At 35.5% G+C, this 22,126-nt stretch overlaps 2 protein-coding genes across 4 annotated transcripts in view; one reads left to right on the forward strand and one right to left on the reverse strand.

Moving 5' to 3' along the window:
- Positions 1–5,908, reverse strand: part of LOC127853309 (kinetochore protein NDC80 homolog) — a 100,143-nt gene extending 94,235 nt beyond the window's left edge. Inside the window, exon 1 of the mRNA XM_052387725.1 lies at positions 5,786–5,908. The gene's annotated coding sequence lies outside the window, so the exon portion shown is untranslated. The remainder of the gene's footprint in view (positions 1–5,785) is intronic.
- A 446-nt stretch (positions 5,909–6,354) lies between these two features.
- Positions 6,355–22,126, forward strand: part of LOC127853262 (mitogen-activated protein kinase kinase kinase 7-interacting protein 3 homolog) — a 38,116-nt gene continuing 22,344 nt past the window's right edge. For 2 of the 3 annotated variants that reach the window (XM_052387609.1, XM_052387611.1), the window contains exons 1-3: positions 6,360–6,502; positions 12,625–12,741; positions 20,532–21,969. In XM_052387609.1, the coding sequence (XP_052243569.1) occupies positions 12,652–12,741; positions 20,532–21,969 (1,528 nt within the window). In that variant the 5' untranslated portion in view covers positions 6,360–6,502; positions 12,625–12,651. Of the gene's footprint in view, positions 6,503–12,624; positions 12,742–20,531; positions 21,970–22,126 lie in introns of all 3 variants that reach the window. The other variant, XM_052387610.1, reaches the window with a different exon arrangement.

The raw sequence follows: 22,126 nt of genomic DNA on the forward strand, positions 1-22,126 counted from the left end.
ATAAAATAATTGAAAAACATATACCGTCAAGAATTTGCGAGAGCGAGAAATCATTACATTGGTTACCCAGAAACTAAAGATGATGATAAAGAAAAATCGCCTAAACAAACATGCAAAAAAAGAAACTGTGGCAACTGTTAATACCCCAACGTGGATGCAAAAGTGAATTAAGAAATAATTGAACACATCAACAACAAAATTACATCCAGGGAGTTGACAATAACACAAAACTCTTCTGGTGATATTTCAATGCACGATCAGGTTGGAGTCAAACCTCTGAAAAAAGCAGCTATTACATAATAGTAAAGACAAAACATAAATGTGGTTGACGTATTCAACGATTTATTCTTATACCTAAACAGGGTGTAGGATCACGTGACTGTGTGGAGTTCCCAACTACACGTTAATGGATGTAAACAAACCGGTAATTGGTGCTTGTTTTTCAATTAACTTTTTAAACAATTTTTCATAAGAATTTCAACTTGTGCAAAAAATACAAATTTTTATGATGTAAATGTCAATATGAAATACATGAAAATAACTTTATTTAATAAGCCCGTATTCTTGTTCAAAAGTTCCTAGTGTACTGCACGGATATGCTTCACACAGCGTGAAATGTTGTTACCATTTTCAGACGTATTCGATGATTTATTCTTCTACTTTAAGATATCGGCACAAACTGCATTATTTATGCACTAAACTTTTTTGCTAATGTATTTCAATAACTTGAGATATTTACAAAAGCAAAGTTCGTGTGTTTACATTATGTCCAGTCCGTGTGTTAACCCCTATAAACGTCATTGATTCTGCACCCTGTTTAAGAAATTTACACAAACTGCAAGAAAAACTGTATTTTATGCACTTTAGAGTTTTGCAAACGTATTTCAATAACTTCAGATTTTGCAAAAATAAAGTTCTTAACGGTGTGTTTAAATTCTGCCCAGTCCGAATGTAAGTCCCTGAAAACCCCATTGATTCCGCAGCCTATTAAAGTGAGGTAAAGATTCCACTGCTGGAACGACTGCTTGTTTAAAGCTTTAAACATTTCCATTTTTACGTTCAAATTCGAAAGCAATTAAAACTATTTTTGACGACGCGTTTATTATGATATCGAAAAACAATATGTATATGATCTGAAATTTACGAGTGTACACAATGCAAGGTTGTGGTAATGATTATATATGAGAACACTATGGCGTACCATTTGGGTCAAAAGTAAACAAGACCTACTAGGTAAAAAGAGAAATGTACGTCGACGTACAATTTTTACCGACCCTTGAGTGTTAGCCAATCAGAAGACCCCTTACATCTGTTGCTTTGATCTCTTATTTTAAACATTCACTGCGCTATTTTCAGACTTTTTCTACGATTTTTATTTCAAACTTTGATTTCATATTATTTGGCCTATGCTTTCTAAACAATCATGTTACCACAATAAAACAGCGGAAGTCTACACTGTGTTTTAGCAAACTGCTGTGGCGATCTCTATCTCATCCCTTTGAAAGTCAAGTTTTGACATATAGATCAGACATCGGCCGGCTGTCTCATAACGTGTATAATATTTATATACTTAAACCGATTTTAGAATAAATACCGTAAGTAGATACTTATTTTTAATTCTTCGTTGTTGTTTTTTTCAATTTTGATATCTTTATTCATTTTGTTCTCAATTAAAAAGAGATTTGAAACATTTATTATGAATAAATCTAAAGGAAAATCTGCTCAAGAGACGAGTGCTGTGATTGGTTGTTCAGAAAATGTGTACGTCGACGTACAAAAGTGTACGTCGAAGTACAAATTATACTTCGACGTACAAATATATACGTCGAATTGTATTTCATATGTGTACGTCGAAGTACAAGTTTTGTACTTCGATTGTACGTCGACGCACATTTCTCTTTTATGTATTGTTGACTTTCGACCCAAATGGTACGCCATAGAACACAGCTTTAAGGACAAACGCTCTGGCGCTGACAATACGCTAGATATAAAGGGGCACACAAGAACTGTATTGATGTCGAGAGTTGAGTGTGAAACTGCTCTATCTCTCAAGCCTTATACTTAGAGATAAAACTGTTTCATGCTGAGCACGGAGTTAACATCGTTGCAAAACGCACTGTAGTATCCCTTTTCAAACCATATACTTTCCAAAAATAGAAAGTCGATTGAATAACATATAATGGTTAATGTGAGAATTGTTTGTCTAACTTCACCCCTATCCCCTCTCACAAACTGTTACACTTACGTACTTTACGTAATTTCTTTGAAAGGGTTCAATTTTAACAAATTAATAAATAAGTCCAAACATTTTTAGAATGGTCGTTTAGCGACCGTCTAAGGTGGTTAGTCTAAAATTCAGGTCGATACGCCTTAGCTACTAGGAGCCCAATACCCGCTTACTACGCGTTCCCGCGCGAGAAAGAGTTGTATAATTTGTGCAAGAGGTTTGAGTTCTCCGATTATATTCATTCACAAATGGAAACATGATATTAATATCGTGTTGAATGCAATAGTTTCGAACGGTGCTTTTATAGAAAAGAATCAATAAATATAAAGAAGTGAAACTCCAGCTGCTGGAGCAGTATTGAATTTTCATTAAAAACAATTAGTTGGTCCTTTATTTAAGGCAAGTGACCGATTGCCCAAACAGTACAAAACAGCACAATACAGCACAATACAAACCAACATAAACACAAAATATGAATAAAGCTGGGGTCACCGCCTTGGAACGGTCAATGCAAAGCATTGGGGGTTTAAACCTGGTTATAGAGCGCTCAACCTCACACTTGGCCCAGCAATATTCATAATACATTCAAGTGTAAATAAAATTTAACGCCATAGCATTGTAACTCAAATTAAACAATAATAAAAGGGAATTAAAACGCATTCAATTTAATTACTATTTAATTACTCAATTGCATTGAAGATACAAGAGTAACAGAATTACAACTTTTTGACGAACGATCAAATAAAACTATTAACAATTGTCAACTACATTCCTTCTTTATAGAAAAGATTTGAGAATGTAGAATCATAGAGTTAATATCTCAGATAATCATCGCGCAAATACAGGAAGAAGCAGCAATAATGGGTGTAAAAATTCCATATTACATAGCTTGGTTGTTTATGTGACTGCTTAACAAATTAAAAATAATTAAATCAAACAAGAAACGCCTATCAGAGAGAAAATATAAATAAAATGGAACGTTATAAACCCAATGACCTATGCATGTAGATTACAACTGGGAAAGTCGGTCGTATGACGTCACAAAAATCCATAATGACATAATGACGTGAACAAATTCCAAGGGCAGTACTAAATAAAAATATTAATCGGGCTGTGCTACTAATAAAACAAGTTTACGTGATTTAATATTAAGAAGCAAATGAATACAAATGGTAATTCCATTAAAGCGACATTATTGGAATCAAACAGTATATTGGTGTTTTGACAACTGAAGACAGAAATGATTTGATGTACGATTTGAGTCCAAATGTAGTTTACATGCAGATTTGTTCATACGACACAATGACACAATTTTATTCAACAGTGACAAATGCCTATAATGTAGTATTCATGCAGATTTGTTCATACGACACAATGACACAATTTTATTCAACAGTGAAAAATGCCTATAATATCACTAATGATTCCAAATTTTAAGGGAAGAAAGATATAGTGAATCGAAAACCATCAAACACGTGTTTTTAAGTACATAAGCATCGTATCCTTTTGATAAAAACAAGTTAATTAAATTGAAAAGTTTAATATGAACATTTGGTTTAACATATTTTAATTTGCGGACACGCTTCAAAACATCTCCGTAAAATGATGGATGGGAGATTCCATTATTTAAATGCCATTTTAAAGAAACATTATATTTTGAAATTAAATCACCATACTTAGAGTAAAATCTAGCAAATTTATTTCTTAAGTTATGATACAAAAAACCTTGTTTTAGCAATTTTTTAGTTAATATTAGATTACGATCATTAAAATCTTTAATACACGAACATGCTCTGGCATAACGTACCAACTGCGAAATGTAAATACCATAGGAAGGTCCTTTAGGGATGTTGCCATCTAGAAACGGAAAATTCACAATTTCAAAGTTAAAATCGTCCCGTTTGTCGTATAAACTAGTTTTGATCAAATTATTATTAATAGTTAAATGTAAGTCTAAATACGCAGCGTCTGTATTGGATATACACGATCTATTTAAGACTAGTTCTTTGGGGTAGATTTTGTGAATATATTGTTCAAATAATGGATTATCTAAATTAAGTATGTCATCAATGTACCTACTAGTAAGGTTAAAACAATTAATCAAATCTACTTGCTTAGTTTTAGATAATTCTAACATAAATTCGCTTTCATAACAATATAAAAAAAGGTCAGCTATTAGTGGCGCACAATTAGTACCCATAGGAACGCCAATAATTTGTTTAAATATTTTACCATTAAATTCAACAAACAAGTTATCCAAAAGAAAAGTAATCTTTTCTAAATAAATAAATACCATAAAACTAAAGTTAAACTATTGTGTTGTGTTTTTCACTTGTAAGTTGCATATTCACCGCATGAAATGTGTGTTAGCATTGTCAAACCACACATTAGTGTGATTAGATAAAAAATATACTACGGGAGAGCACTTCATATGTGTCCTCATATGCCTTGTTATGAGTATCTTTCTTCACTAGCGAAATATATCGTATGTTGATATTTGATTTAAACGCAGTTTTCTTTCGACACATTTAAATCACACGTCAATAGCGCCGTCATGCGAAAATGGGTCTTATGCGTTTCGGCAAGCGTTTGTTAAACCCAACATGTGCTTTTGCGCAGTCAGGCCATAGGCGATGCTGTTCGCTATAAAATCACTCAATATGTTATGTTTCTCCTTACCAGAAGGAGAGATACTAGTAGCTGAGTGGGCTATTTATATGATGGGCGCATATGGAATAAGACCCATTTTCGCATGACGAGGGTCATGACAAATCTCATTGCGAATTGAAAATGCCACATTTAAGAACAATGCTTTCTGATACAACATTAAATTCAAAATAGCAAACTTGTTAATAATGGTGGCCTATCCACACATTTCCAGAGGTGCTGACCAAGTACGGCAAACATTGTGGTATGATAATTAAACGATTTTCTCTTATCGTGACAGCAGCAACAACAGCAGCAGAAGTAGTAGTAGTCATAGTAATAGTAGTACAAATAGTAGTATGTTATGTTATATCAGAGCCTTGCCTGCGTTGACCAGCTATATATATGCGTACATAATATTTACACATGTTACGCAAAATTTGATTTGCTGACTAACTCGAGGTCTCGAGATGGCGAAACTTCTCTCCTCTTTTTTTTCATGCACTCTGCCTTTATTTACTGCGCCGATCTTTTTTAATTGCACTACGCTTTTATTTAGTTTTGCACTGCTCTTTTTTCTATCTCGTGGCCACGACATAGCTAACTCGAGGCCACGAGACAGAAAAAAGAGGAGAGTTATTTAAAAAAAGAGAAGTGAATGTCACCTCTATGCCACCGTAGTTTCAAATTATCAATTCTCTACCCATTTTCATATTAAATGTCAATTAAATCTGAAGGATATACAAAAATGGGGACGGTTTGCATTCAACTGCTATACATCGCTGTGCCTGTGTTCTGCGTTTAAGTGGGACCGGTCTTGACTTTGTTATTCTCCTAGCAGAGTTGCCGTTCGTGCCTCAACATACAGAATGTAATGAATGTAATGAACCGTAATGTAAGAGAGTGCTTTACGTCGCTGTGCCTGTTTCCTGCGTAATAGTGGGACCAGTCTTGACTTTGTGTGGCCGATTTAGACTTGGGATTGTAGTGCCATCGGATCCATTCTGGATCAGCAGACGCTTTATTGCAGATTTGTAGCGGAAACTCCAATCGGGACTCCTCGGACAATTCCGCCATAACGGCGACGCACTCTGGATCAGCACTCTGGATCAGCAGACGATTTATTACATAAATCTGAACGCATCGGACAGTGGGCTACACCACACCGTCTTAGACGATCGCCGATATGGCGGAATTGTCCGAGGTGTCCCGATTGTTATTTCATAAAAACGGAGGAATCCGAGATAGCCGATGTATCACGATTGGCGTTCAGATTGCGGAAACTCCTTACGGAGATAGTCGATATTTCACGATTAGCAGGCAACATATTTTTAATAATATATTTTTCTTTATTCTCTTTAAAATAAAAAATATTTAGATACAACGATTTTAAATTGAGGATAAAAACCGTTAATGTATTTTGTTAAATTATTGAGAAAAATGTAAACAAGGAAATGAAGATTGGTTCTTATGCCAAATGCGCATGCGCGTATATGTCCGCCATATCTCGGACAAGACATTATATCGTAAACAGAAAACAACCCGACAAAACAGTAAATCCGAAGTAGTTCTAGAAATGAAACAACTTTTATGCACCATGCCAAACATGACCGTGCCATCCCATGCTTAGTATGCAATCATGTTCTTTGCAGTTTATTAAAATAACCCATTTTTGGTTTGACAGCGCCAGTCAGCTTCATGTTGTGTTGTCAAAATTCTGTTCCATGTTAGTTGTGCGGTCGCACTAGGTTTGGTTTTGACAAAACATTTGCTAAAAGCCTTTTATTATCTCATGCTTATATTAGCTTTTAAATTATACAATTCAATGTTTTAACCTACAAATCATTGTCCTCCATTTGTTTGTGTATTGATATTCCATAGAAGACACAAGGTAGCCATCAACACTGGAGTCTTGTGATACTTAAGGAATATATTCACTTGAGGACAGAAACCATCTTCATAGATCAGATAAATTATTTAAGAGATGAGCATATTTAACTCTTTTTTTTTCTGACAAAAATCCCTCAATATTAACTGCCTTAATTCTCTAAATTTCCAATCTACCTCAGTATTTTTTATTCCTCAAAGCCAGAAAATTGTGTCTGTTTTTCCCGGAAAAAAAGGCTGTGGCCCTTTCCCCAAAGTTGGTGTTTTGGCCCTGAACATTCTTATCTATGATAACATCCGGTATTTAAGCGACAAAAAGGATAGTACTAAAATTACATGAAACATAAAAAAGACCTGACATGCCATTAAAAGCTACAATCTATTTAGTTGATGTTATTTTAAATAATTTGAATTTAAGCCACAAAAATAAATTTCATGGTATTTGAACACTGTTCCAGTATTTTCTTAAAAAATATTAAACTGAACAGAGTCTGACAAGAATAATTAAAAAAATTGGGTTAAGCCAGAGCTCTAAATAAGGGCCGTACAGCCGTAAATACGGCTTTTTCATGAAGGTTTACGCATTAATTTTTATAAACTGGACATACAATTACGACTTTAATATCCCTTTTGCGCATTTACGAAAAAAATCTGGCCGTACCAATACGTCCTCGTCAGCGCGGCGTGACTTGTTGGTCTCTAACCTAACGGCACTTTGCATTAATTTATAATTACCAAAAATTGTAGACTGGGTTCCTGATTGTCCATTCTGTCAGGTGATTTTGGGTAACTCGTTTACCCGTCAAAAACAATATGTCTGCGCGCAATGAAGGCCGGGTAAACCGAAAGCGGTTAAAAAACACTTTGTTGTCATATAATGGCTACATACGGTCGTCTTACCATCCTGACATTCAATCTGTAACCCCAAAAAATACATTGTCGTTCCGATATTAAACAATTTGATTGCATCGGTGGCTAAAAACGTTAGAAAACACGATGGTAAATGGATGAGACAGTGACATTAGTGTTTATTTACTTATTTAGTCATGAGTTTTTATTGTGTAGTTGTATTTGCATCATACTTTAGAATGGAAAAACTAATAAAGTAACTTTTTAAGAAGCTAAATATATTTATTATTATTGCTGCAAATTTTCTGTAAAGTCAGTTATACACCCTTCAATATCCAAGAACAGTACACGGGTAGTATAGTACTACCTGTTTTTTTGGATATGGTAGTACATGTACTAATTGATTTTCAGCGTTACTCCGTTTCTTTCTGTCAGTGGCAGTACCGTTATTAATTTCACAAATCCTTATCTGGAGCTCTGTTAAGCAGTTATAATAATGTCTGACCCAAGCTCCTGTATGCAGATAAATCGAACAAAAATAAAAGTGAAAAAATTGATTGGGAAATTTTATTTCAAAATAGAGTTTTAATAAACTTCAGCATTAAATTATGTTCTTCATTTTTAGCTCGACTTTTCAAAGAAAAATGAGAGCTTTACTACTCACCCCGGAGTCGGGGTTGGTTTAAGTTTGTTATAAAGTCATATAACTTTAACACTATCAAAGATAATTAACTCAAACTTAGAATACATCTTTATGACAATAATACAATTGTGGAGGTCAAGGTGCATAACTCTGTCAGCATTATTTTTAGTGTTATGCCCCTTTTTAAACTTAGAAAATTGAAAATTTGGAAAAGTTTTGTGTTTAGGTCCACATTATTCCTAAAGTATTAAAGCTATTGCTTTCATACTTGCAACGCTTACTATCTATCATAAGGGGACTGTGCAGGCAAAGTTAGGTAACTGACTGGCATTTTGACAGAATTATGGCCCCTTTTATACTTAGAAAATTTAAAATTTGGTCAAGTTGTGTGTTTGGTCCATTTTACTCCTAAAGTATCATTGCTATTGCTTTCAGTCTTGGAACACTCGCTTACTATCATAAGGATCTCTTATCTCATGGAGCTGCATATTTTGAGTGGTGAAAGGTCGAGGTCATTCTTCAAGGTCAAAGTTTAAATATATAGCTTGAAAGCCGAGCAATAGGGGGCATTGTGTTTCTGACAAACACATCTCTTGTTTGGCTTATAAACTTTGAATATTTCGTTAAATTTTGTGTTTAAATGCCTTTTACTTCTAAAGTATCAAGGCAATTGCTTTCAAACTTCAAATACTTTCTTACTATCATGAGGGTACTGTACCTGTCAAGTTGAATTTGACCTTGACATGTGAATGACCTTGAATCTCATGGTCAAATAAATAAACGTTGCTTAAATTGCCATAACCTATTTATTTAGGATCAGATTTGATTCATACTTTGGCGAAACAACACTTACCTAACATCCCACAATGGACTCCACCCAAACCATCCCCCACGCCCCACTGCAGAATCCCCCCTCCCCCCCCCCCCATAAAAGAAATAAATAAAATTGTTTTTCCTTGTTTTTCTTATTTTTGAAAAATCATCGAATAAATGACCACACACCCTCATTATTCCTTCTCTCCGACCCCACCTACAAAAAGAAATTATTTGTTTTTCAAACATGGTAAAAAAGCACAAATATTCATTTTTAGCTCATCTATTTTTTGAAAAAAAATTATGAGCTATTGTCATCACCTTGGCGTCGGCGTTGGCGTTGGCGTTGGCGTCGGCGTCCGGTTAAGTTTTGCGTTTAGGTCCACTTTTCTCAGAAAGTATCAATGCTATTGCATTCAAACTTGGTACACTTACTTACTATCATGAGGGGACTGGGCAGGCAAAGTTAGATAACTCTGGCGTGCATTTTGACACAATTATGTGCCCTTTTTATACTTAAAAAATTGAAAATTTTGGTTAAGTTTTGCGTTTAGTTCCACTTTTCTCAGTAAGTATCAATGCTATTGCATTCAAACTTGGTACACTTACTTACTATCATGAGGGGACTGGGCAGGCAAAGTTAGATAACTCTGGCATGCATTTTGACAGAATTATGTGCCCTTTTTATACTTAGAAAATTGACAATTTTGGTTAAGTTTTGTGTTTAGGTCCATTTTATTCCTTAAGCATCAAAGCTATTGCTTTCATACTTGCAACACTTACTAACTATCATAAGGGGACTGTGCAGGCAAAGTAATGTAACTCTGACTGGCATTTTGACAGAATTATGTGCCCTTTTTATACTTAGAAAATTGAAAATTTTGGTTAAGTTTTGTGTTTAGGTCCACTTTATTCCTACAGTATCAAAGCTATTGCTTTCATACTTGCAAGATTTATGAACTATCATAAGGGGACGGTGCAGGCAAAGTTATGTAGCTCTGACTGGCATTTGGACGGAATTATGGGCCCTTTATACTTAGAAAATTTAAAATTTGGTTAAGATTTATGTTTTGGTCCACTTTACCCCTAAAGTATCATAGATATTGCTTTCATACTTGGAACACTCACAAACTATCATAAGGGTACAGTAAAAGGACAAGTTGCATAACTCTGGTTGTCATTGTTATGGAATTATGGCCCTTTTTTGACTTAGTAACTTTTAATATATGGTTAAATTTTGTGTTTCGATCCACTCGAAGTATCAAGGCTATTGCTTTCAAACTTCAAATACTTACATGCTATCATGAGGTTACTGTACCTGGCAACTTGAATTTACTTTGACCTTTGAATGACCTTGACTCTCAAGGTCAAATTATTAAATTTTGCTAAAATTGCCATAACTTCTTTATTTATGATTAGATTTGATTGATACTTTGATGAAACTACTCTTACCTGACATACCACAATAGACTTCACCCAAACCATCCCCCGTGCCCTCCCCCCCTCCCCCTCCCCCCCTCCCCCTCCCCCCCCCTAATTTTTTTTTTTTTTTTTTTTTAAGATCATCTCACAAATGACCACCACACCCTCACACTATACCCCCCACCCCCCCCCCCCCCCAATTTTTTGTTTTGATTTTTTTTTTTTTTTTTTTTTTTTTTTTTTTTTTAAGATCATCTCACAAATTATCACCACACACCCTCACACTATACCCCCGCCATTTTTTTTTAAGACGGTTATGTTTGAAATACCGTCCAACCATCGCACCCAAAACCCCCCCCCCCCCCCCCCCCCCCCCCCCCCCGATTTTTTTTTTTTTTTTTTTTTTTTTCGCTTTTTTGGAAGATAATGTAATAAATGTCCACAACCCCACACTATACACCCCTCTTCACTCCACTCCTCCCTCCTTTGTGATTGAAAATGAGAGTCCCTTCACCTTTAAAAAGAAAATAGATGAGCGGTCTGCACCCGCAAGGCGGTGCTCTTGTTATTATTTTATTTTTGAAAGACTGTCCAATCATCGCACCCAAGCTATTGCTATCCAACTTGAAATAGAATCTTATTAGTTTGTATTATGTCTTGACAAATGTTCAATAGATTGTGGAAAATATACCTGAACATTGAACTCAGAATCGTTTATAATGTACCTCTTCTTAAAAACATAAGCGATCAATATGTTTCAGTTATGGTCCTCTCCCAATTAGAATATGACTAATTACCTGGGCATTATTGAATATGAACAATTCACCATGATGGCTTACGTTATACTGTCAAGCACTCGAAAAGATGAGCGCGCTGTCTTCTGACAGCTCTTGTTTTTCATAAAATTACCAAAGATCCAGTTATATTGGCAGCTAGAGATGTTTTCTTGCAGATTTAAAAAGTATGTTACAAATGTTTGTAAATTAAAACTAGTCGCATAAACCGTAACGCAACACCAGAGTAGCTGTCAGAGACCCTCATGTATACCAGGTTTGAGTGTAATTGTTTAGATTTTGTTAGGGTGAATCCATGCAATTTCCCACATTAGATATCAAGGACAAAGTTATTTTCTATTTAAAATTTCTGTTAATTGTACTGAGTGTCCTTTTTGGTAGAAAGGTATTGATTAGGTTAAATTTATACATGTACCTTATTGTAGAAGAGTATTTTTTTAATGAAATACATTCCTAATATAGAGTTTGACACAATGAAATGCTTTTTGTCCCCTACTGGTGAAACCGGAGGGGACTTATGGTTTGCGCTCTGTCTGTCTGTCAGTCTGTCCGTCACACTTTTTTGGATCCTGCGGTAAAGTTAAAAGTTCGTCATATTTTTTCATGAAACTTAAAACATTGATAGATGGCAATATGGAGATTATGCACGTCATTTCATTTTGTTCCTACATCAATAATTCTGGTTGCTATGGAAACAAATATACACAAATCTGACAATGGTGCAGTTTCACCGGTAGGGGACCATATTGCTTGGCAATCTCTTGTTGATAGTGTCCTAATGCTTATGAATTTTGAAAATGAAGTGTTATCCAAAATTGTGTACTACATGTATTTGCAATGTAATTTTGATAGCAATGCCTTGCATTGCCTGAAGTTTCCATACACTATGTGAAAGTATTTTCCAAGAAGGACTTCTCTATCAATCATCATTGCAACTGCATTTACTACAGAGCAAGGTGCAACACCATGATCTTTAAAGACATCATAGAATTGTCCAAAAATTTTACTCATTTGCCGTAATTATTTAGGCAGGCTGGTATTATTTTCTCAAGCAATAATATAAGATTTAAGACATGGTTTTGCAAGTTTTGTATTTCAAGGGCTGGGAACATCATGCAAGTTTAGTTGTGCATCCATACTTCCTTGAATGGTCAAATGTTTATTCGAAATTGTGTTACCAGATTGCCACTATTAATTCCAAAACCAAATAAATATCTACTATATTTTCAACATTTGTAGGATTTGTTAACTGTATAGTTGCACAAATACATATTGAAATATTGACTATTTGATACATTTCAGTATTGAATATTTGATATACATGTTTTGCTTGTATTTTTCAGATTTTAAGAAGATGAAGGAACATTGTCATGGCCGACTTGGATCATGATCTTTATTGGGAACTAAAGTCACGTTACCCTGAGGTTCCTGATTCTGTTGTCAAAAAGTATATCCTACAGGTAAATGTTGCTTTTTGAATGGCATGTTTTAAGGGAACTATAAAGCGCTCAAGTAAGTAGAGGAGCCATTCGCCAAAATCCTCTTCGATTATCACATGACCATGGTAAACCCACCTATCTCCTGTACTGTAAGTGTTCTGCCGTGGGGCATGGACGCACTTTTGCCTCATTTGCGCTAAAAACGTAGTTTGTCCCCATCGAAGGTAAATAATGGGGGACAATTAGAAATTCCAAATAATTCATTCAATTTTACATCTGGTAATAAAATTGACCAAAAGTTACATGTGCAACACAGAATTTTCTTTTCTAAGTTGAAATTACAGTTGAACCTGACTTAGCGATCACCTGAGAACACTGTCACCTGCCTGCAGCGGTCAGTCTGAATGTCCCTGACAAAAATCCTTTTATATAACACCTGAATATAGCGGTCATCTGTCTATAACAGCCAGGATATTTCAATCCCAACCCATTTTTCACCTGCCTGTAACCGTCATAGGTCAGCCGTTTAGATGTACGGAAAGTAGACCCTAAAATCACTCTGTACTGGTCTTCCAATAAACTGTTTAAGAACTGTCGGATTTACTGAATGAATAAGATGCAGGCGTTAACAACAATAATTTGATAAACTTATACGTTTAATAATAAGTTTGAATTTATATCAATTTATAAGATGATAAATTATGTTATTGAATATTGATATTTGTGTATTTTTAGCTCACCTGTCACGAAGTGTGAGCTTATGTGACCGTGTGGCGTCCGTATGTGTGTGCGTGTGTGCGTCCGTCAACAATTTGCTTGTGTAGACAGTAGAGTTACAGTTTTCATCCATTCTTTATGAAATTTTGTCAGAATGTTTATCTTGATGAAATCTGGGTTGGGATTTTATTTTGGTCATCTGGGGTCAAAAACTAGGTCACTAGGTCAAAAACTAGGTCACTAGGTCAAAAACTAGGTCAAATAATTGAAAAACCTTGTGTGGACTTTAGAGGTCGCAGTTTTCATCCAATCTTTATCAAATTTGGTCAGAATGTTTATCTTGATAAAATCTGGGTTGAGATTGTATTTGGGTCACCTGAGGTCAAAAACTAGGTCACTAGGTCAAAAACTAGGTCAAATAATAGAAAAACTTTGTGTAGACAATAGAGGTTGCAGTTTTCATCCAATCTTTATGAAATTTGGTCAGAATGTTAATCTTGATGGAATCTGGGTTGGGATTGTATTTGGGTCATCTGGGGTCAAAAACTAGGTCACTAGGTCAAAAACTAGGTCAAATAATAGCAAAACCTTGTATAGACAATAGAGGTAAAAATTTTCATCCAATCTTTATGAAATTCGGTCAGATTGTTTATCTTGATGAAATCTGGGTTGGGATTGTAGTTGGGTCATCTGAAGTCAAAAACTAGGTCAAATAATAGAAAAACCGTCAACAATTTGTTTGTGTAGACAGAAGAGGTCACAGTTTTCATCCAATCTTTATGAAATTTGGTAGGAATGTTTATCTTGATAAAAACTGGGTTGGGATTGTATTTGGGTCATCGGGGTCAAAAACTAGGTCACTAGGTCAAACACTAGGTCACTAGGTCAAATAATAGAAAAACCTTGTATAGACAATAGAGGTCGCAGTTTTCATCCAATCTTTATGAAATTTCGTCAGAATGTTTATCTTGATGAAATCTGGGTTGGGATTGTATTTGGTCATCTTGAGTAAAAAACTAGGTCACTAGGTCAAATAATAGACAAACCTTGTGTAGACAATGGAGGTCACAGTTTTCATCCAATCTTTATGAAATTTGGTCAGAATGTTTGTCTTGAAGAAATCTAAGTTGGGATTGTATTTGGGTCATCTGTGGTCAAAAACTAGGTCACTAGGTCAAATAATAGGAAAACCTTGTGTAGGCAATAGAGGTCACAGTTTTCATCCAATCTGGGTTGGGATTGTATTTGGGTCATCTTGGGTCAAAGACTAGGTCACTAGGTCAAATAATAGAAAAACCTTGTGTAGACAATAGAGGTCGCAGTTTTCATCCAATCTTTATGAAATTTGGTCAGATTGTTTATCTTGATGAAATCTGGGTTGGGATTGTAGTTGGGTCATCTGAAGTCAAAAACTAGGTCACTAGGTCAAATAATAGAAAAACCGTCAACAATTTGTTTGTGTAGACAGAAGAGGTCACAGTTTTCATCCAATCTTTATGAAATTTGGTAGGAATGTTTATCTTGATAAAAACTGGGTTGGGATTGTATTTGGGTCATCTGGGGTCAAAAACTAGGTCACTAGGTCAAAAACTAGGTCACTAGGTCAAATAATAGAAAAACCTTGTACAGACAATAGAGGTCGCAGTTTTCATCCAATCTTTATGAAATTTCGTCAGAATGTTTATCTTGATGAAATTTGGGTTGGGATTGTATGTGGTCATCTTGGGTCAGTTAACTAGGTCACTAGGTCAAATAATAGACAAACCTTGTGTAGACAATGGAGGTCACAGTTTTCATCCAATCTTTATGAAATTTGGTCAGAATGTTTGTCTTGAAGAAATCTAAGTTGGGATTGTATTTGGGTCATCTGGGGTCAAAAACTAGGTCACTAGGTCAAATAATAGAAAAACCTTGTGTAGGCAATAGAGGTCACAGTTTTCATCCAATCTTTATAAAATTTGATCAGAATGTTTATCTTGGTGAAATCTGGGTTGGGATTGTATTTGGGCACCTGGGGTCAAAAACTAGGTCAATAGGTCAAATATTAGAAAAACCTTGTGTAGACAATGGAGGTCACAGTTTTCATTCAATCTTATGAAATTTGGTCAGAATGTTTATCTTGATGAAATCTGGGTTGGGATTGTATTTGGTTAGTCAGGTGAGCGATTCAGGGCCATCATGGCTCTCTTGTTTCTAAATTATCAGCAGTGAGCCTTTGTTAACCTTAAAATGTGTCCAAAAGACTGGGTGGGATAACCACCTAGCGATACCACCAAGTGACCAACCATCAGAAAAGTAGTCCTGGGCTTTTTTTCAGCTTTTTTGGAAGATAGCACCTGGCTTTGAAATAGTGAATTTTATCAGCATTTTCAAGAAATTGGGAAAATAAATTGGGATTTAAAACTACATGAATTAGTTCAGCATCTTTAATCACAAACACCACCATGATCAACAGTTTTCCACATAATAAGCTCACACTAAGTCTTCAGTCACATCAGGAACCATTCTATTAGGAGGCACTTCTTCTTCTTCTGAAGAACTACTGCTTTTAACATATTGAATATCAGTCAGCACTTTGCTTTCGGAAATCAACGATGATGATGCAAAAGAGTCACTTGTTATAAAATAACTATCATTAACAATGGAAAGAGTTTCAATGGGAAGACTTGTTTTTCTTGACGATGTTTGTTTATTTAATGACGCTTGCTTACAAAAAATCAACAGTTTTCATTTTGGCAAAAGGATTTTGCTTAGGAATCTTTTTCACGTAATATTTCGAATTGCGCGACATCTTTGTTTTCCATTCAGCCGAATCACAAAACGCTTGAATTTCAAAAATATAAATATATAATAAGTGCCTGAACAACACAGAATATCGGGCACACGAATAATGCCAACATAATCCAAATTGAGGAATAGTCTTAAACCAGTACGAGACTGGAACGGACTACACTTTGTTAAAAAGGGAAACAGCCAATGTCATTAGTGTTTTTTTCCCAATTTTGTTTGCAAATTTTCGGGAAAAAAGGATACTTTTTGCGATTGGGAATATAGCCAAGTTACGGCTATAAAATCGGGTAAAAAAAACAACCTGTGGTCAACTGTAAACAATGGTCATTTCCCTTGACTGACCGCTGTTCTCATGTTGAACTATATAGCATGCTATCAGATACATGTATGAGGGAAATCACCAAGCCTACAGAATTGGCAAAAATGTCAAGCACCTTGAGAAAACTTTATATTAATACTTTCCGCTAGTGCTATAGTTATAATTCATAGAGGGTAATTATTTACAAACAAGATGACGATGTCCATACCGAGACAGGTATTTTTGCTATTTTATACCCTTAATTACTTTTATTAATTGGTAAAATGCCACTTACTTTCAAGCCATATCAGCAAGAAAGTGTAAGGGTTTATATCGTATTAATATACTGTGCTCTATATCTCGACTGAACACGCCAAACAAAATTCTTAGTGAGTCACAAAATTACAGCTCCTCCAAAGTTTGTGAAAACATGAGTTGTGGGTTTTCAAAATTGCGAAAAAATTAGTCCCAAACTGTTCAAAATTGTGAAAAAAAAATGAATTGTGAACTTGTTTAAATTGAATTTTTTTTAGTTGTTTCTTTATTTTGAAATGTTTGACAATTTGAGTTGCAAACTTCTAACAAATGTGAAAACACTGCTATTCTCTATGAAGGACAAAAGCAATGTTCTTATAACTCGAAGAAATGTGTGCCCACCATGTTGAACTCAACACATTGCCAAATAAAACTCAGTTTGATTTGCTTATGGCATGCAAATAATGAAACTCAATACGTTGATATGCTCCCGGTAAGGTGGCTTATAGCAGTCGTACTGTCTGTCAGTCTGTTCGTCCGGCATTCTTTTTTCCGGAAGTTTTTACGCATCCCTTTAAGATCTTGAGCTGATTTTTGGTATGTGAGTCCACGTACATGACCTACAGATGAAGTGTAAAATTCGTTTTGGTCCTTTGATTTTTGACGAAGATGAGTGCCTTTGACTGATGAAAAGGGAAGTAATAAGCTTTGAAGGTAGATTATATTTAAATATCATTAATCAGGTACAGGTCATTTTTGACAAGGGGAAAAAATATAGGTTTTGTATGCAATGCTTTTACCGGTAGATATTAAGCTGATTTTTTGCATGCAAATCTACAATGCCCTACGGATGAAGTTTGAAATCCGTTCCCATCAATTGATTTTTGGCCAAGTTATGGGCCTTGGACTAAGAAATAATTTCTATAATAACTATTTTCTGAAGTTTTATTACTAAACTATTTCATGATTGAGCTGTTTTTATGCCCCTGGTAGGGCGGCATATAGCAGTTGTACTGTCCGTCAGTCCGTCTGTCAGTCTGCGTCCGTCTGAAAACTTTGACATTGACCATAGCTTTTGCAATATTGAAGATAGCAACTTAATTTTTGGCATGCATGTGTATCTCATGCAGCTGCACATTTTGAGTGGTGAAAGGTCAAGCAGTGCTCACGCTGCTGCCAGACATTATCGCCAATGGCGATTATTTAATCCCACTGGCTATTATTTCTTAAAATTGTCTTGAAAAAATGGCGATTTTTTTATCTGCCTTCTTAAAAAAAAATTAGCCTCTACAAGTTTTCCAGCAAATGTGAAACGCCAGTAAATCGGGCCATCAAGCAGGAAAAATCGATAAGGAGATTACCTGTGTACACACTCGACCCTGTGTATTGTAATACACGCGTCAATACTTCTGCGACATCGTGGCCTAGAGCGTTTTTCTGAATCAGTGTCTGACAGAAGTGATATATTTCGTGAAAAACGTCTTTAATCTCTAGTGCTTTACCAATTATCGGTTACTGTTAGATTTTCCTTATTTTTTCGCCTATTATTATTTTAAGCGGCATTATTGAAAAATCGCCGTGAATATTGTCAGCTGGTTTAGTTTTTCACACCGTTTTTTTCTGCAATTAGATTACGTTTATGTTTTCTTGATTAAATAATTATTTAATCGCCATCAACTAATTATCCCCGGCATTAACGCTATATGTTGTGTGCTTCAACATTTCTTGATGTGTGATAATGATTTCATTTTTTTGGTAATTATTTTGTTTGCGTTGCTCAAATGATCCCGTAACTAATTTAAAGTCAGAGGGCGCTAATTGTCGTCTGTTTTAATGTTTCTTTATAATAATAATAAGAAGCCGATTTTGTTATTTTTCTATAATTAATGTGTTTTTGTTGCTAAAAAAACTAATTAACATTAAAAACATTCTACACTTTTCATAGGTAAATAGAATAAAAGCTTGAGTTTTACAATGTTGCTATTATTCATGTTTTCACTACTTTCTGAAAACCGTACCATTCTACACATGTTGCAAATGTCCGCCATCTCATAATTTTAAATTTTGTATCTATGAGTAAAGTAAAGCACTGCAATATCACATTTTAAAGCAATATTTCAACCTATATTGATTGCGTATTCGCAAGATTGCGGTTTTTAGTTTCTGCAGTCAAACGATATGCATATTTTATTTCATGTTCAAAAGAGGTATCTCAACATATTTTCGGACAGTCGTTTTCGGATACGATACCGTTTGTCGATTTTAATTATTTTCTGCGTTCTTTATAACATTTTAATAGAATGACGAATACATATGCGGTGTTACGGATGGTCTGGTTGACAATTTTTTGCATTGTACTAAACTGAACTTGCACCTAGACAGACTTTAAAAATTGAACAATTTGAAAAAGCAGTTTTCTTATTTTATTAATAGTACTTTAATAAAAGTATTTATCTTTTTGTTTTAAAGTATATATGTATGTAACTGTAGCTGATGTCTGGTTTGTTAAGTCACACCCACAACCTTGATTGTATTTTTTTTGTAAAGCAATGATAATATTTTATAAGAAAATAACACTGATATTATGCTTGTTTTAAAATCCAATAGATATACATTGAATAAAACGTAGATAAAATGAGATTCATTGTTTTTTTCTTTTTGCCTTCAGTGCCATTTTGCGGAAAAGTCCGCGTCTTTTTTGGCTTAAATTTTTTTTAAGGAAAAAATATGGCTATTATTTTTTGAAGGCCAGTGTGAGCACTGTCAAGGTCATCCTTCAAGGTCAAAGGTTAAATATATGGTTCAAAGCGGCGCAGTAGGGGGCATTGTGTTTCTGACAAACACATCTCTTGTTTTATATGTGATTCTACCTACATGAGCTGCAGACGAAGTGTGAAATTCATTCCGGTCTATTGATATTTGGCAAAGTTACATGTACTGTATGAGCATAGGGCTAAGAAATGTTCTCTTTGATAACCATTTTCCGAATATTTTTTCGCAAAGCTTTCAGATATTGAGCTGAGTTTTGGTATGTGAGTCTACCTTTATGACCTACATATAATGAAGTGTAAAATTCATTCATGTCCATTGATTTTTGGGGAAGTTATGGGCCTTCGACTTAGAAATAATCTGTATTATAACTTTTTCTGGAGTTTTTTTACGCAACTTATATAATTACTTCATATTGACATGTATGAATTTCTTGTACATTGTTTTATTTAAGCAGTTTAATTGCAAAACATATTTTTGAACCCGTCAAAGCAGGAGAGATATAGAATTGATGTTTTCCGTCAGTCCATCAGTTTGTCGGTTCGTTTTCTGTTACAAAATTGTGTAAGGGCTATATCTGAGAAACTATATAAGATATCAACATAAATCTTCATGTGTGTATAGATATCAATTAGGAGAAAACCATAATTCTACACTTCTTAGATAAGAGCTATTGCCCTTTTTTTTGTTTTTTCCACATGAAATGTCATGGGTGTTACTGTATTAAAATCTAAGAGGAGAATTGCAATTTTCGGATTTTACTGTATATTAAGAGATTTGCCCCAATCCATTAACAAAATTTTATTTTGCGGGGATTTCAATGCAACGAATTTGCTTTTAAATGAGATTGTGTACAAAAAAACAACAACAAAATGGAGTAAATTAATAATACAGAAAATATTAAAAGACAAATCCAAAATCGTAGATCATTTTGTAATCTACAACGAACATATTTAATAGAGCAATTCTTGTCTGTTTTCAGTACAATAACAATCGCGAGCGATGTATTGAGATGCTGGCCAATGAGAGTCCTAAGTACCTGTTTGAGACCTGTGATCAGCTGTCTGACCTGCACTTTGGGGGTGCGCGCCCACGCAGCAACTCCTCGGGAAACACCATGATTAACACCAACTCAGTGCCTGCCCCACTCCCGTACTCTCGCAACGTGCCAGGCTTCCGTGGGCCCATAACGGCCTTGGAGCATCCTTGCACTGCCCCTGTGATGTCAAATGATATCAATCAGTTCATGACAACTGTGCGGAGACGTGAACAGGGCTCCTGTAACGATATTCCAAATATCAATTGTAACAATGCTCACGGGAGTAGTAACAATTTACAGCATGTAGGATATGGACCAAGAACAAATTATGGCCAGTCCAACTCAGGAAATAGTTCCGCCTCTGCTTCTCCGGTCATGGTGCCAATTGATGTTCAGCACATGCAGACAAATGACAGCCAGCAAAATTTCTTGTGTAGAATTCAACTGAATCCCAGTTCAAACTCCCAGTCTGGAACTCCCAGTCGAGGATGGATTTTCCAACCGGCAACCAACCAAAACATAGCATATCAAAATGTTTTCCCAGGTGAACATAATGTCTTGCAGCCGGATACCCGAACATTGCCGATATCTCAGACATACACCCCTGGGAACCATAGTGGCAGCCTAACTAACTCGCCATACAGTTCCCCTGGAGAGGAACTGCCTGCCTTTTCTGGATACCCTGGTCAGAATAAGGGCCAGCATTCCACACAAAAAACTATTTATTTGACAAATCCCACTGCTAGCCCTAATCCTAACCAACTTTCCACTATGCCCCGTACTCCTGTGCCTGGTCACTATAATCCTGGTAGTGTAAATGATGTGCGTTTGTCTCCAGGGAATCTGTCTAGAAGTAATTCAGCAAATTCTCAACCAAGTCCACAGGGATATCCTGGATCTGTTATTGTTGAAATTAAGACTCCTGTGGGCGCTGGAGTGCAATCACAAATTAAGTACTTTGAAACAATTGGCTCATCAAATACAGGACCGCATTCCACCACTGCTAGTGGAGCATATTTGAGTCACATTTCTCCAAATGAGCCCCAAGTTACTTCAGACACTAACATTAAACAACCGTATGTCACAAGACGCCCTAATGTGATAAACTTTCCTGGGGGAGCCTCTCGTGAGGAAAGGTTCCTGAAATTCCCGCCTATGCCAAATGAATGTCGTGTTCCGGGCCATGTTCATGGCCAGTTACAAAAAACTCCTAGTTCAGACGCTGAAAGTGTTTTTGTGTCAGAAATGGAGTATAACAGATCGTTTGTGTCGCCTGCATCTAGTCCTAATAGTGTAAGTTCCGATTCCCAGACGGCGTTATCGGAAAGGGAGCGAGCCTTGTACTACAGTGGCAGTTACGAAGAGCCAGCCTATTTGAGAGGTATTCACGTTGTTTGTGTCTGACTGATTCATTTGTTTCCCTCTGTATTTGTTTTAAAGGGGCCTTTTCACAGATTTCGGCATGTTTTGAAGTTTGTCATTTAATGCTTTATATTGATAAATGTGAACATTGGATATAAAAAGCTCCAGTAAAAAAT

The sequence above is a fragment of the Dreissena polymorpha genome, chromosome 12 (genome assembly GCF_020536995.1).
Source record: "Dreissena polymorpha isolate Duluth1 chromosome 12, UMN_Dpol_1.0, whole genome shotgun sequence".
Lineage (NCBI taxonomy): Eukaryota > Metazoa > Mollusca > Bivalvia > Myida > Dreissenidae > Dreissena > Dreissena polymorpha.